This window comes from Salmo salar, chromosome 18 (assembly GCF_965601325.2).
Source record: "Salmo salar chromosome 18, fSalSal1, whole genome shotgun sequence".
Lineage (NCBI taxonomy): Eukaryota > Metazoa > Chordata > Actinopteri > Salmoniformes > Salmonidae > Salmo > Salmo salar.
In genome coordinates this window covers 28,769,122-28,782,465 of record NC_138308.1, presented here as the reverse complement: position 1 = coordinate 28,782,465, position 13,344 = coordinate 28,769,122, and the positions used below count along the sequence as shown (strand labels likewise).

General features: G+C 45.5%; 1 protein-coding gene across 1 annotated transcript in view; it reads right to left on the bottom strand.

Annotated features, from left to right (window-relative positions):
* Positions 1–248: 248 nt before the first annotated feature.
* Positions 249–13,344, bottom strand: part of LOC106577167 (tau-tubulin kinase 1) — a 38,190-nt gene continuing 25,094 nt past the window's right edge. The window contains exons 14-15 of the mRNA XM_014154979.3: positions 10,778–12,906; positions 249–10,515 (exon numbers count right to left, since the gene is read on the bottom strand). Coding sequence (XP_014010454.1) covers positions 10,059–10,515; positions 10,778–12,906 — 2,586 coding nt within the window. The 3' untranslated portion in view covers positions 249–10,058. The remainder of the gene's footprint in view (positions 10,516–10,777; positions 12,907–13,344) is intronic.

Sequence of the window (13,344 nt, the reverse complement as noted above, 5' to 3'; positions counted from 1 at the left end):
GAACTGGCGCTATGGTCAAATGACATGAAAATAGAGCTCTTTGGCCTAGAAAGAAGGATACATATGCAGAAAATAACCTCATACCTACTGTAAAATATGGTGGTAAAGCTTTGCTGTTACAGGGCTATTTTGAATTGTATATGAATTGTACATGTCATCATAATGCAAAAATTCAACATGGATGGTCTCCATGTTGGTGAGCTAAACAAAGATAAATATTCAAACCAAGTCAATGGTCAATCCCAACATGAATGAAGCAGATCTTTATTGTTGATCATCAGTGATCAAATGGCAACTTGTCAGCAAGCTAGTTCATATAATAAGCAGTTAATTGGATAATGATTTAATTCATGAAGCACATTCATGCAAAGTTCATCCTGGATTGGGCAGATCGATAGTCCACAGAGAAGGGGGACAGAAAACATACTGAATGTACCCATAACAGAATACCATCTTTGCTCCCTCTTCCTACCATCACATTATGTATTCATTGATAAAGTACATGTACAACAGTCAACGCTTTAGATTGGATACTTTATCTTGACATTCTTAAAAATGTAAGTACATGTAGTTTGTAATACCCTTGTTTGGTTAGCATTTCTTCGCATTTCAATTTACATTTAGTTATGAATGCTGTTTTTTGGGGGGGATTACATTCCATATTAAGTTCCATCTCTCTCACCAAACAATATTTTGAATCATGTCAAATTAAACACAGATATTTAACACATTTTTGTTAGTTTAAATGCAGCAGTATTATTAGAGCTTGAGGAGGTCTCATCCAACAATTTGATACTTCTGAAAAATAAAGTTAACTAAACAAATGCAATTACAATTTTTTTCTAAAGACTTCTTTCATTTATCAAATAAAAATAAAGATTACCTTTTGTCTCAAGAAGTAACTATATTATGTACAATAAACTATTATGGAACACCAGAAGCAAGTATATTTCAAGGCATGCCAAATTTCTTGGAAATGCTGATTGGTACAAAAGTAAAATAGATGGACCAATTAAAAGCAAACTTTTATTAGTGTGAGCCAATGAAATTGCTTCATATTAAACTGTGAATGATTGACATCACATAGCAGCTCTACCTGAGTGCATGTCTCACTACATTGTTCAAGACATTTTGGGGTGACATCAGAAAGTTGTTGGGGTATTGTATGAAGCAAAATAAATGGATTTGAAAACGTATTGTACTAGAGTAGATGTTTCGTTGTATTATCCTTGTCATTTGATGAGAGAAATTATGATTCCTGTAAGATAAAAGGGTAACACATTATACGTGAAGCACAGAATAACATACTGAGAAAAGACAAAGAAACATAGTGACATTTAAAGTGCAAAATAAATACAATTCTACAGGGATGTTTTTAATATGTAAGTAGGTACACGGTATGTTCAAAATCATAGGATTTTGTAACTGGTAAAATGTTTAGGAATTAGCAAAATGTCGGAAATGGGAATGATTGATGATTTTACACCTGAAGTAAACATTCTATGAACCTGTATAACTAGCTCTACCTCATGTGTATAAACTGTGAAGGACTTTTCAAAATATTCAGAACTGGGACCTGGATGAAAATGGGGCTGGGCCATGCTATTTCAATTTTAGTCAGGGGGAGGGTTGAGTATTTTTTTTATCTAGTCCAGGTTCGATGAAATGTCATATTGCTCAGTGTTTGAGAAGTAGTTGAAAATTACATCTCAATGTGTGCCCGATGCTGCCCCTCATCCCTGATTATCTGCAGGGTGCGCAATATCAAGTGCTCCTAGTGTGGTCTCAATCAAATGATGCATATTCTATAGGCTATAGGCCTAGGCTATACGAAGAGCATGCTCGGAGAAGCACAGGGCAAAGTTATATTTCCAAGAAAATGTACTTCCCGTGTTTTTGCGCCCCTGGGATGGTGTATATAAAACTCGGCTACACAGCATTATACACTTCAATGGATAGGCTATCCCAATCATGAGCCCCAGCCTGCCCTGCTCTTGCTGATGTAAACCCTTTTGTGCTGCCTAACCAATGACTGTGCTGTGTACGTTGGCACTTCAGGAGATGAGTGAATGGCTTCTTTTGAAAATAATGTTTGAATTTCTCAAAACAATTCTATTCCTGTGCGTTCGGACTAGGCCTATTGATGTCCTGTTCAGTTTGAGAGGGAAAGTGTGGCGATGAAAAGGAGGACCGGATGTAAGCTTTCTACTGCTTTAATTGATTTGAATAAAAACGATATGTTTCGCTGCGCATAATGAATATATTTATCAGACTTATTGACCTCACAATAAGCCCGATTCTAGTAACTTACACAACCTACATTACTATGAAGCACCAGCCACAGATATTTGAGAAGGCTTAATTCATTTAAACGGTCTTCATTTTAATTTTACTTTAGGCTACTAACAACAAGAGGGTTTTGTGTTGGAGACTATTGTCTTCATATCCAAGAAATAAGAGCTAGGCCTTCCTGTTTGACAGAGGTAGGTCTTCATATTTGAGATAGGGCTTGTGATTGATGTGATTGGCTTGATGAAACATGGCTCAAGCGTTAAATGAGGCCTCTCCTTCTGGTTACACTAGTGACCATATCCCCACACATCCCACAAAGGCTGAGATGTTGCTAACATTTATGACAGCAATTTTCAATTTACGACGTTTTCGTCTTTTGAGCTTCTAGTCATGAAATCTATGCAGCCTACTCAATCACTTTCATAGGTACTGTTTTCAGGCCTCCTGGGCCATATACAGAATTCCTCACTGAGTTCCCTGAATTCCTATCGGACCTCGTAGTCATGGCAGATAATATTTGTATTTTATTTAGACTCAGTGGGTTTTGTCCAACATGTCTCGGGACCTACGCATTGCCACAATCATACCCTGGTTCTAGTTTTGTCCCGTGGAATAGATATTGTGGATCTAAAAAAAAATCCTCATAATCCTGGACTATTGGACCACCATTTTATTACGTTTTCAATCACAACAAATAATTAACTCAGACCCCAACCAATGATATCAAAAGCCGCGCTATAAATTCTCTGACAACCTAAAGATTCCTAGATGCCCTTCCAGACTTCCCTTCCACACTGGAGTACAAAAACCACCTAACCAAGGAGCTAAACTTAACCTTGCGTAATACCCTAGATGCAGTCGCACCGCTAAAAACAAAACATATTTGTCACAAGAAACTATCTTCCTGGCATACAGAAATTACCAGAGCCCTGAAGCAAGATTTGGAATGGAAATGGCTCCCCACCAAATTGGAAGTCTTCCGATTAGCTTGGAAAGACAGTACCATGTAATATTGAAAAGCCCTCATTGCTGCTAGATCAGCCTACTTTTCCACCCTGATTGAGGAGAATAAAAACAATCCTAAATGTATTTTTGATACTAAAAAGCAGCATTCCCCAAGTGAGGATGGCCTTCACTTCAGCAGCGATGAATTCATGAACTTCTTCGATGAAAAGATCATGATCATTAGAAAGCAAGTTACAGACTATGCGTATTTCTCCAAAACTCAGTTGTCTTGAGTCTGCACAGAACTCCCAGGACCTCGGATCAATGGAGACACTCAAGTTTTTTAATCCTGTATCTCTAGACACATTCACAATAATAGTCATGGCCTCTAAACCTTCCAGCTCTAAACTACTGTAAGAGCTACATCCTGTGCTTTGCCGTCCTATAATAAATGGCTACCTATACTCTGGATGTGTACCAAACTCACTAAATGTGGCAGTAATAAAGCATCTCCTTAAAAAGCCTTGAGACAGATTTTTTTTTAAAAATCTATCTGCCAATATCGAATCTCCCATTCCTCTCAAATTGTTATTTAAAAAGCTGTTGCTCAGCAACTCACTCCCTTCCTGATGACAAATAATGTATAGGAAATGCTCCAGTCTGGTCTTAGACCCAATCATAGTACTGAGACCACGATTGTGAAGGTGGTAAATTACCTTTTAATGGTGTCAGACCAAGGCTCTGCGTCTGTCCTCGTGCTCCTAGAACTTAGTGCTGCTTTTGACACCGTCGATCACCACATTCTTTTAGAGAGATTGGAAACCCTAATTGGTCTACACAGACAAGTTTATGTGTGGTTTAGATCTTATCTGTCGAAAATATATCACTCTGTCTCTGTGGATGGTTTGTCCTCTGAAAAATCTAAGTTAAGTTTGGGTGTTCCTCAAGGTCTGTTTTAGGACCACTATTTTTTTCACAATAGAGTCTACCTCTTGGGGATGTAATTTGGAAACACAATGTCAACTTTCACTGCTATGCAGACAACACAGCTGTACATTTTGATGAAACATGGTGAAGCCCCAAAATTGCCTACCATGGAAGCCTGTGTTTCAGACATAAGGAAGTGGATGGTGGCAAATGTTTTACTTATATACTCTGACAAAAGAGAGATGCTAGTTCTAGGTCCCAAGAAACAAAGAGTTCTTCTGTTTGACCGCACAATTCATCTCGATGGTTGTACAGTCGTCTGAAATAAAACCTAACCTACAAAGCATTACATGGACTTGCTCCTACCCATCTCTCCGATTTGGTCCTGCCGTACATACCTACACGTACGCTACGGTCACAAGACGCAGGCCTCCTCATTGTTCCTAGTGTTTCTAAGCAAACAGCTAGTGAGGGCTTTCCCCTATAGAACTCCATTTTTATGGAATGGTCTGCCGATCCATGTGAGATGCAGAATCGGTCTCGACCTTTAAGTCTTTACTGAAGACTCATCTCTTCAGTAGGCCCTATGCTTAAGTGTATTCTGGCAGAGGGGTGCGAAGGTGAACGGCAAGGCTCTGGAGTGACGAACCACCCATGCTGTCTCTGACTAGCTGGCTCCCCTCTCTCCACTGGGTTTCTCTGCCTCTGTCCTTATGGGGGGGCTGAGTTACTGGATTGTTAGTGCTCTCCCATGCCATCCTTAGGAGGGGTGCATCATGTCGTGCCAGGCTTTATTCCCGCTATACTCGTCTTGAGTGGGTTGAGTGATTGACGTGATCTTCCTGTCCGGTTTTGCACCCCCTCGGGCTTGTGCGGTGGGGGAGATCCACCTTGTCTCAGGGTAGTATGTTGGTGGTCTGTTGATATCCCTCTGGTGGTGTGGGGGCTGTGCTTTGGCAAAGTGGGTGGGGTTATATCCTGCCTAGTTGACCCTGTTCGGGGGTATCGTTGGATGGGGCCACAGTGTCCCCCGACCCCCTGTGTCAGTCTCCGGTGTCTATGCCGCAATAGTCTATGTGCCGGGGGGCTATGGTCAGTCTGTCCTATTTGGTGTAATTATCCTGTCTTATCTGATGTCCTGTGATCTTAAGTATGCTCCCTCTAATTCTCCAATGTCTCACTTGCTCTCTCTCTCTCTTCCCTCCAGGAGGACCTGAGCCCTTGGACCATGACTCAGGACTACTTGGCCTGACAACTCTTGGCTGTTCCCCCTCCCAAGTCCACCTGATTGTGCTACTGCTCCAGTTATTGCTGTTCTGCCTGCGGCTATGGAATCCTGACCCGTTCACTGGACATGCTCCCTCACTCGCTCTCTCGGTCTCCTTCTCTCTATACCACACCTGCTGTCTCGACCTCTGAATGCTCAGTTATGAAAAGCAAACTGACATTTACACCTGAGGTGCTGACCTGTTGCAACCTCTACAAACACTGTGATTATTATTTGACCCTGTCGGTCATCTATGAACGTTTGAGCATCTTGAAGAACGATCTGGCCTTAATGGCCATGTACTCTTATAATCTCGACCGGGCACAGCCAGAAGAGGACTGACCACCCCTCAGAGCCTGATTCCTCTCTCGGTTTCTTCATAGGTTCCTGTCTTTATAGGGAGTTTTTCCTAGCTACCGTGCTTTTACATCTGCATTGCTTGCTGTTTGGCGTTTTAGGCTGGGTTTCTGTATAAGGGTCTAGTCTGCCATTTAAGAAATACATTCTGAAGGATTTGTGACAAGCTACAAGCAGGCAGGAGTGCTCAGCATTTCAACAACAGCACTTTAACAACATGCCTATACATTTTGCATTAAGGCTGTTTAAAATAATTACTTAGAATGAAATATCAATGAAACAAAAAATTCCTAATTAGGCTACACTGTCATTCCACAATGCCTTTGAATTCACTTTTAGAAACATGAGTTTGGCCAGTCTTTGGTTTGAGGATCATGCGGTGAGCTATGGATCTTTATTTTGTAACAAGAATGTAATGGAATAAAATAGAATGAATTAGAAAATGATAGTTTCACAATTGAAAAAAGTTGCAAGTGCATATAGGCCTACCTGATGATCTGCGGCTGCTGTGTTAAAAAAACAAATGTATTTTTCTCAAATTCATTGATGATCAGATACCTCAGTCATAACTTGTTCGGTTGCGCTCCATTTTTACAGTTGATAGACAACTTTACCACTGTTCCAAACTGAAGACTACCCTCTTTTTTAACAATAGCCTGTATAGAAATCAAAACGTCGCCTGTGCTGCAGCATGCGCTCATTCGCTGTCATGCTCTGTTGAGGTATTAAAACAGATTCTGCTTCTGCGTTTATAAAAGGCTATTTTTTTCTCAGACCTGCAAATAAGATGATAGATTCATGCAGTGGTTTTATTAGAAAGCAGAGCTTTTCACCCCTACCCTTGTCCACAGTGGTCTGCGAATCCACAACCTTCTGGCCCGCCGCCCTTGCTACTTAGCCATGTAATGCTTACGAAACGGTTTCATGTAATGCTTACAGCTTCTAAAACTGCATATCTAAGGCTCTTGTCTGTCCTACGAGTGAGGTTAAACGTTAGGCATGTTGTCTGCTATCCACTTTGTTTGAATTATTATTTTGGGTATAGGGGAAGGTCACTAGTGTTTTTTCAAGCGTGCAATATTTTTTACTGAAGGGAGGGCCATCCATTTTCTTTTCAGAGCGATCCGATTTCCTCCAGGTATCCCTCATTATAAATAACGTACAGTCCCTAACACAACAATAACAGAAATCATGTTCATTTGGACACATTCCACAGTATCTATCTTTAAATGTGTTTCTGATTTAATTTACGCCCCAAATGGCAACCTACTCCCTATGGGCTCTGGTCAAAAGTAGTGCACTAAATTGGGAATAAAGAGCCATTTGGGACTCTCTAGGTACATCCAATGAACTCCTACAAAATAAAAGCCACTCATGATCATATCTGGGTGAACCGCTTCCCAAGGTAGACAAGAACACATGCTGACCATTACAAAGCCACAAGTACATCGACTTTATGCATTCATTTCGATTCCCTCAAAATCCTTTTCTATCTCAATGAAAAAGACAGAGGAATAATGAGACTTATTTAGGTAACACTTTACAATAAAAGGTACCTTAATTTAAAGCGTTACCCTTAGTTCAAATAGAGATTGGCCTACTGTATGAAACATTTAGCAACACGTGAAGCAGCTCCTGGTGAAGTGTGATATTGTCTAATGAACACCTTCATAGGGCTTTATGAGACTGTATACTACTCTATGGCGGTTATCATACATTAGGTCGGGCACAGGTTATCATTCCAAAATGTAGATTTACCAGTCCCTGATTGGTTGTGAGAGAGAAATAACAATGCCAAGTGTAAACTGCACACCAATCCAGATCTGATTCTTATCTACATGACGGTAACTTTATTCAAAGCACCTTGTAAAGTGTTATAATGCTTTAAAAACCTTAATAGAATCTCATAGATGCAGTCATTGAGCATTGTGAAACTTGACAATCAAGTAATAAGGCATGAGAGAGATATTCATAATATATAACAGTTTCTGGTACCTTATTGCTTTATTGTAGTTTTATAATGCTCTATGACTTCCATAAGGTGCTATGAACGCTTATAACGCAATATAACAGTTCAGAACTCTTCATAAGAAGGAACGTCAAGTGTTACCTAAACTACAATCCGTGGTCTGACCTAAATAAAGTTAATCCTATAATTTAGCTATATATTATTTTCATATCACACGTAATCATTTTAATTTAAAGCACTTCTTTAAGCAAACTAGTAAGTGAGATCAGAGGCTGCTGCTCTGCTGTTGCAGTTTTCTTTCTTCCCTGGAAGCATTAGTGATGGGAGGAGTAGACAAGAACTGGTCTTAGAACAGGTCTTATTAAGGCATACGAGGGCTGCTGTACTGAGTCAGAATCACAGGGGGGCTAGGGGAGGCTAGGGGAACCCCATTACAAATCAGGCACCCCACAATCGATATGGACATTGGGCACCATCATCGTGCAGAGCCCCAAGAGTCAATGTGTAATTCGAACCCTGCTAAGGAACAAGTTCCCAGACAGGTGCAGGGAGGCCACAGCTGCAGTAGGAGGTAACGAACACCCACTTCACTAGTTTGTGGCATTGGGGGTCACACCCACTTCCCTAGTCTGTGGAATTTTGGGTCACACCGACTTCCCGAGTCTGTGGCATTGGGGGTCACACCCACTTCCCTAGTCTGTGGCATTGGGGGTCACACCCACTTCCCTAGTCTGTGGCATTGGGGGTCACACCCACTTCCCTAGTCTGTGGCATTGGGGCTCACACCCACTTCCCTAGTCTGTGGCATTGGGGCTCACACCCACTTCCCTAGTCTGTGGCATTGGGGGTCACACCCACTTCCCTAGTCTGTGGCATTGGGGTCACACCCACTTCCCTAGTCTGTGGCATTGGGGCTCACACCCACTTCCCTAGTCTGTGGCATTGGGGCTCACACCCACTTCACTAGTCTGTGGCATTGGGGGTCACACCCACTTCCCTAGTCTGTGGCATTGGGGGTCTCACCCACTTCCCCAGTCTGTGGCATTGGGGGTCTCACCCACTTCCCTAGTCTGTGGCATTGGGGGTCTCACCCACTTCCCTAGTCTGTGGCATTGGGGGTCTCACCCACTTCACTAGTCTGTGGCATTGGGGGTCTCACCCACTTCACTAGTCTGTGGCATTGGGGGTCTCACCCACTTCCCTAGTCTGTGGCATTGGGGGTCACACCCACTTCCCTAGTCTGTGGCATTGGGGGTCACACCCACTTCCCTAGTCTGTGGCATTGGGGGTCACACCCACTTCCCTAGTCTGTGGCATTGGGGGTCTCACCCACTTCCCTAGTCTGTGGCATTGGGGGTCTCACCCACTTCCCTAGTCTGTGGCATTGGGGGTCACACCCACTTCCCTAGTCTGTGGCATTGGGGGTCACACCCACTTCCCTAGTCTGTGGCATTGGGGGTCACACCCACTTCCCGAGTCTGTGGCATTGGGGGTCACACCCACTTCCCGAGTCTGTGGCATTGGGGGTCACACCCACTTCCCGAGTCTGTGGCATTGGGGGTCTCACCCACTTCCCTAGACTGTGGCATTGGGGGTCTCACCCACTTCCCTAGACTGTGGCATTGGGGGTCTCACCCACTTCCCTAGACTGTGGCATTGGGGGTCACACCCACTTCCCTAGTCTGTGGAATTGGGGGTCACACCCACTTCCCTAGTCTGTGGCATTGGGGGTCACACCCACTTCCCCAGTCTGTGGCATTGGGGGTCACACCCACTTCCCCAGTCTGTGACATTGGGGGTCACACCCACATCCCTAGTCTGTGACATTGGGGGTCACACCCACTTCCCTAGTCTGTGGCATTGGGGGTCACACCCACTTCCCTAGTCTGTGGCATTGGGGGTCACACTCACTTCCCTAGTCTGTGGCATTGGGGGTCACACCCACTTCCCCAGTCTGTGGCATTGGGGGTCACACCCACTTCCCCAGTCTGTGGCATTGAGGGTCACACCCACTTCCCTAGTCTGTGGCATTGGGGCTCACACCCACTTCCCGAGTCTGTGGCATTGGGGATCTCACTGCTGCCTGGTGCTCTCTATTACTGGTTTTGTTCTTGGCCTTAACTGTGATTAGAAGCAGACCCCTCTTTGTTATCTTAAGCTGAGAGTTGAAACATAGTGTTTTCGCACAAACACGTTTGAGGTCGTGGAGTTACTCTGACATACAGTAGATAAAGGGGTGTGTGAAGTGCAGTGTGGATAGTCTGGTGGATAGATAGCCCTGATACACTAAGCTAGGCTATATTATCTGGTGGCTGTCTTGCTCTCAGACGCATCTGACTTCCCCTTGGTGGGTGTGGATGTAGATGACAACGGGTAAAGTTTGCCTCGCCTCCTGGGCGTCCCAGGGGCTGAGGAATCATCGGTTTGAGGCGGTTTGGGTTTTAGCGGAAGTGCAGTCTGAGCCCGCACGGATATGAGCTGCCTCCGGACCTCTGTAACTGCAGCCCCCCGGCGTGGGCGCTGAGGGGAGGGGCTGTCGGTCCGGGAAGTGGAGTAGCAACAGGGTGAGGTGCTGAGGCTACGTGGGGAGGGGCATGCAGAGAGAGGGGCTCGGGAGATGACCCCACGCAGGGGGGTCTGGGGGGTGGAGAATAGGGAGGAGGAGTTGGCCCCGGGTCCAGGTCGGGATTGCAGAGTCTGGGACCTCTGGTGCAGTGGAACATTTATTCTTGGGGTCCTAGTTTTGTGTGATTGATGCCTGAAACATAGAGATACAACACAGAGATAGTCATAAATGTAGAATGACGCTTTGAATTCTGAATTCTGTTGTAGAATTATGCTTAAAGATTATAATCTGGAGGTTTTCACATAATATTAATATTATTATCCATTCAGAATATTATTCAAAAGGCTGGGTGAACAACAGAGTGGATAAAAGGCAGCCTTGGCGTGAGCCCCTAGAGATCGGGAATTGATTCGAGCATGTGTTTCCTGTCAAATACGCTTTTAATTGAACCTACCTAGTATATATAGTTGAAAGTTGTGGTTTGTGGAGTTTAGCATTGGGGCCCGTTTGGGAGACAGCATGAGACGGTGTAACAGAGGATCCCTGCAGCTTAACAGGTGTGACAGGACGGGGTATCCTGCTCCTTTGACGCCCCTCACTCCTCTCCCCCCAAATTCCCCTCTCCTTCCTGGGCAGATAGTTGTCCTCATCATGGGTGTCTTCCTCTGACTGGATCTCTGCTGGAACTTTACAGCCATCATCCGCAGAGGACGCTGAGGAAACAGAAGCCAGTCTTAGCATGCGACCTTGCCTCCTTTCCATGACCAACCTGGCTAGGTGAGGTCGCTTGGCCCTCTGACGAGACTTTAATGACTGGGATGCCGCCGACTGGTCCTGGTCCGAGCTGGTGTCCTCCTCAGACCGAGAGAGAACCGGGATTCGGCTAATTTTCCGAGGCCTGGTCTGTTTGCTGGCCTCTGCCAATTTTTCTGGATCACCAGGGTCCTTTGGTTCCTCCTGTGGAGAAGCCTCATTGTTTTGTTCGAGCTGGACCTGGCTCTCCTTCTCTGCTAACATCACGTCTTGGGCTGGCTCCATCTCAGGGGAAACGACAATAGGGGTGTCCTCTGTTTCAGAGTCTAACTTGGTTTCTATTGAAATAACCAGGATATCCTGGGCTTCAGGTTCTTCTGGGGGACAGAGAATGGGAGAGGAGAGGTTTGACTGGATCGCTGGCTGGGCTTCGTCCCCAAGTTCTGGCTCTTCTTCCATCTCTTTTTCTGGAGGGATTAACTCCTCAACCTCTTTCTTTGCAACATCCTTTTCCTCCTCCTTAGCCCTGTTGTCTCTCTCTGGAGAACCTGGGATTTCTCTCTCGGGAACTTCCTCCTTGGACCTACTCTCTCTCTTCCCCTCCTCCTCCTTCTCCTCTTCCTCCTCAAACCTGCTCACTTCATCTCCTTCCTCGTCTTTCTCAAAGACGTTGCTTTCTGATCCACTCTCCCTCCTCTGTACGTCATACGTCTTTTGGAACTCCCCTTCAGATTCACTCTCCCTCTCCTCTTCAATGTCTCTGTTTGGAACCTCACGCTCAGATCCACTCTCCCTCTCCTCTTCAATGTCTCTGTTTGGAACCTCACCCTCAGATCCACTCTCCCTCTCCTCTTCAATGTCTCTGTTTGGAACCTCACCCTCAGATCCACTCTCCCTCTCCTTCTCAACGTCTTTGTCTGAACGGTCCACATCGGATCTGCTCTCCCTGCTCCTCTCTTTCTCTCCATCCAAGACACCCTCCTCTTTCTCTTCCTCCGAGTGGTTCTCCTGTTCGTCTGTGGGCTCCTCAACCAGCCCAGGGAGCAGCAGCCTGAGCTGCAGAGTCCCTGAGGAGCTCATCACATTATGGTGGGTCGTCTCGGCAATGTGTACGAATGTCCGCTCTACTTTGGTGAAAGGAGGGGAGGTGCTGGTGGGAGTAACAACATTGGGCGCCACATTGACCAGGATGGAGGAGACGGCCGTCGAAGGCGGTTTGGGCTCGGACTTCAACTGGGAGAACAAAGTACCTGGCTCAGACACGTCCAGCAGGCTTCCCAGAGCTCTCTCGCACTGGGGTGTGATGGCTGCCAGCGTCCCCTGGTGGCTCCCGGCATCGTCCGGGGGCAGATCGCCCACCACGGCAAGGGACCTCCTCACGTCTCCAGGGGAGAAGAGCACCAGGGTCTTGGAGCCTTCCTCCAGCTCCAGGTCCGGATCACCACCAAACCCCACTCCTGCAGAGGCCCGGCGAGGGTAGTCCCGAGGAGGTTCGTCTGCAAGAAGAGTAGAGGGAGCTCCATCATCACCCTCCTGGCTGTGCTCGCTGCTCTTGGGGCTCCCATCATCGCTGGACACTGCCCCAGCCCCGACCTCAGCGGCATCCACATTCCCATCCTGATCCTGCTCAACACAGGTTCTGGAATCAACCTCAAAGGAGGTTTGGAGAGGCGGAAGGGTGGCGGCGCCGGTGAGCAAGGCAGAGAGGAAGTCCACCCGTCGAAAGCGATGCAGGGCCAGCGTGGGAAGGTTAGGCCTCTCTCTCTCTACACCCTGGAAGTTGAGGTCCTCCCCACTGCCATCCTGGTATGGGCTGATCTGCTCCAGGGCCTGCAGCACATCACAGAGAGAGGCTGTAGTACACAAGTATCAAAGAAAAGGAAATACCTTCCCTGAACGCCACACTCTTAGAAAAAAAGGTGTTATCTAGAAACTAAAAGGGTTATTCAGCTGTCCCCATAGGATAATCCTTTGGAGAACCCTTTTTGCTTCCAGGTAGAACCCTTTTCACAGTGGGTTCTACATGGAACCAAAAAGGGTTCTAGCTGGAACAAAAATGGGTTATACCTGGAACCAAAAAGAGTTCTCCTATGGGGACAGCTGAAGAACCCTTTTGGAAACCTTTTTTCTAAGAGTGTAGGACATAATAATGAAATATCAGATGTATTATCTAACAATGAGTTAATGAAATGAAAAGGACAAACATACGAAGAACACCCTCACAAATACTTCAGTACACATCAATACACACAGACACCTGCAAACTGT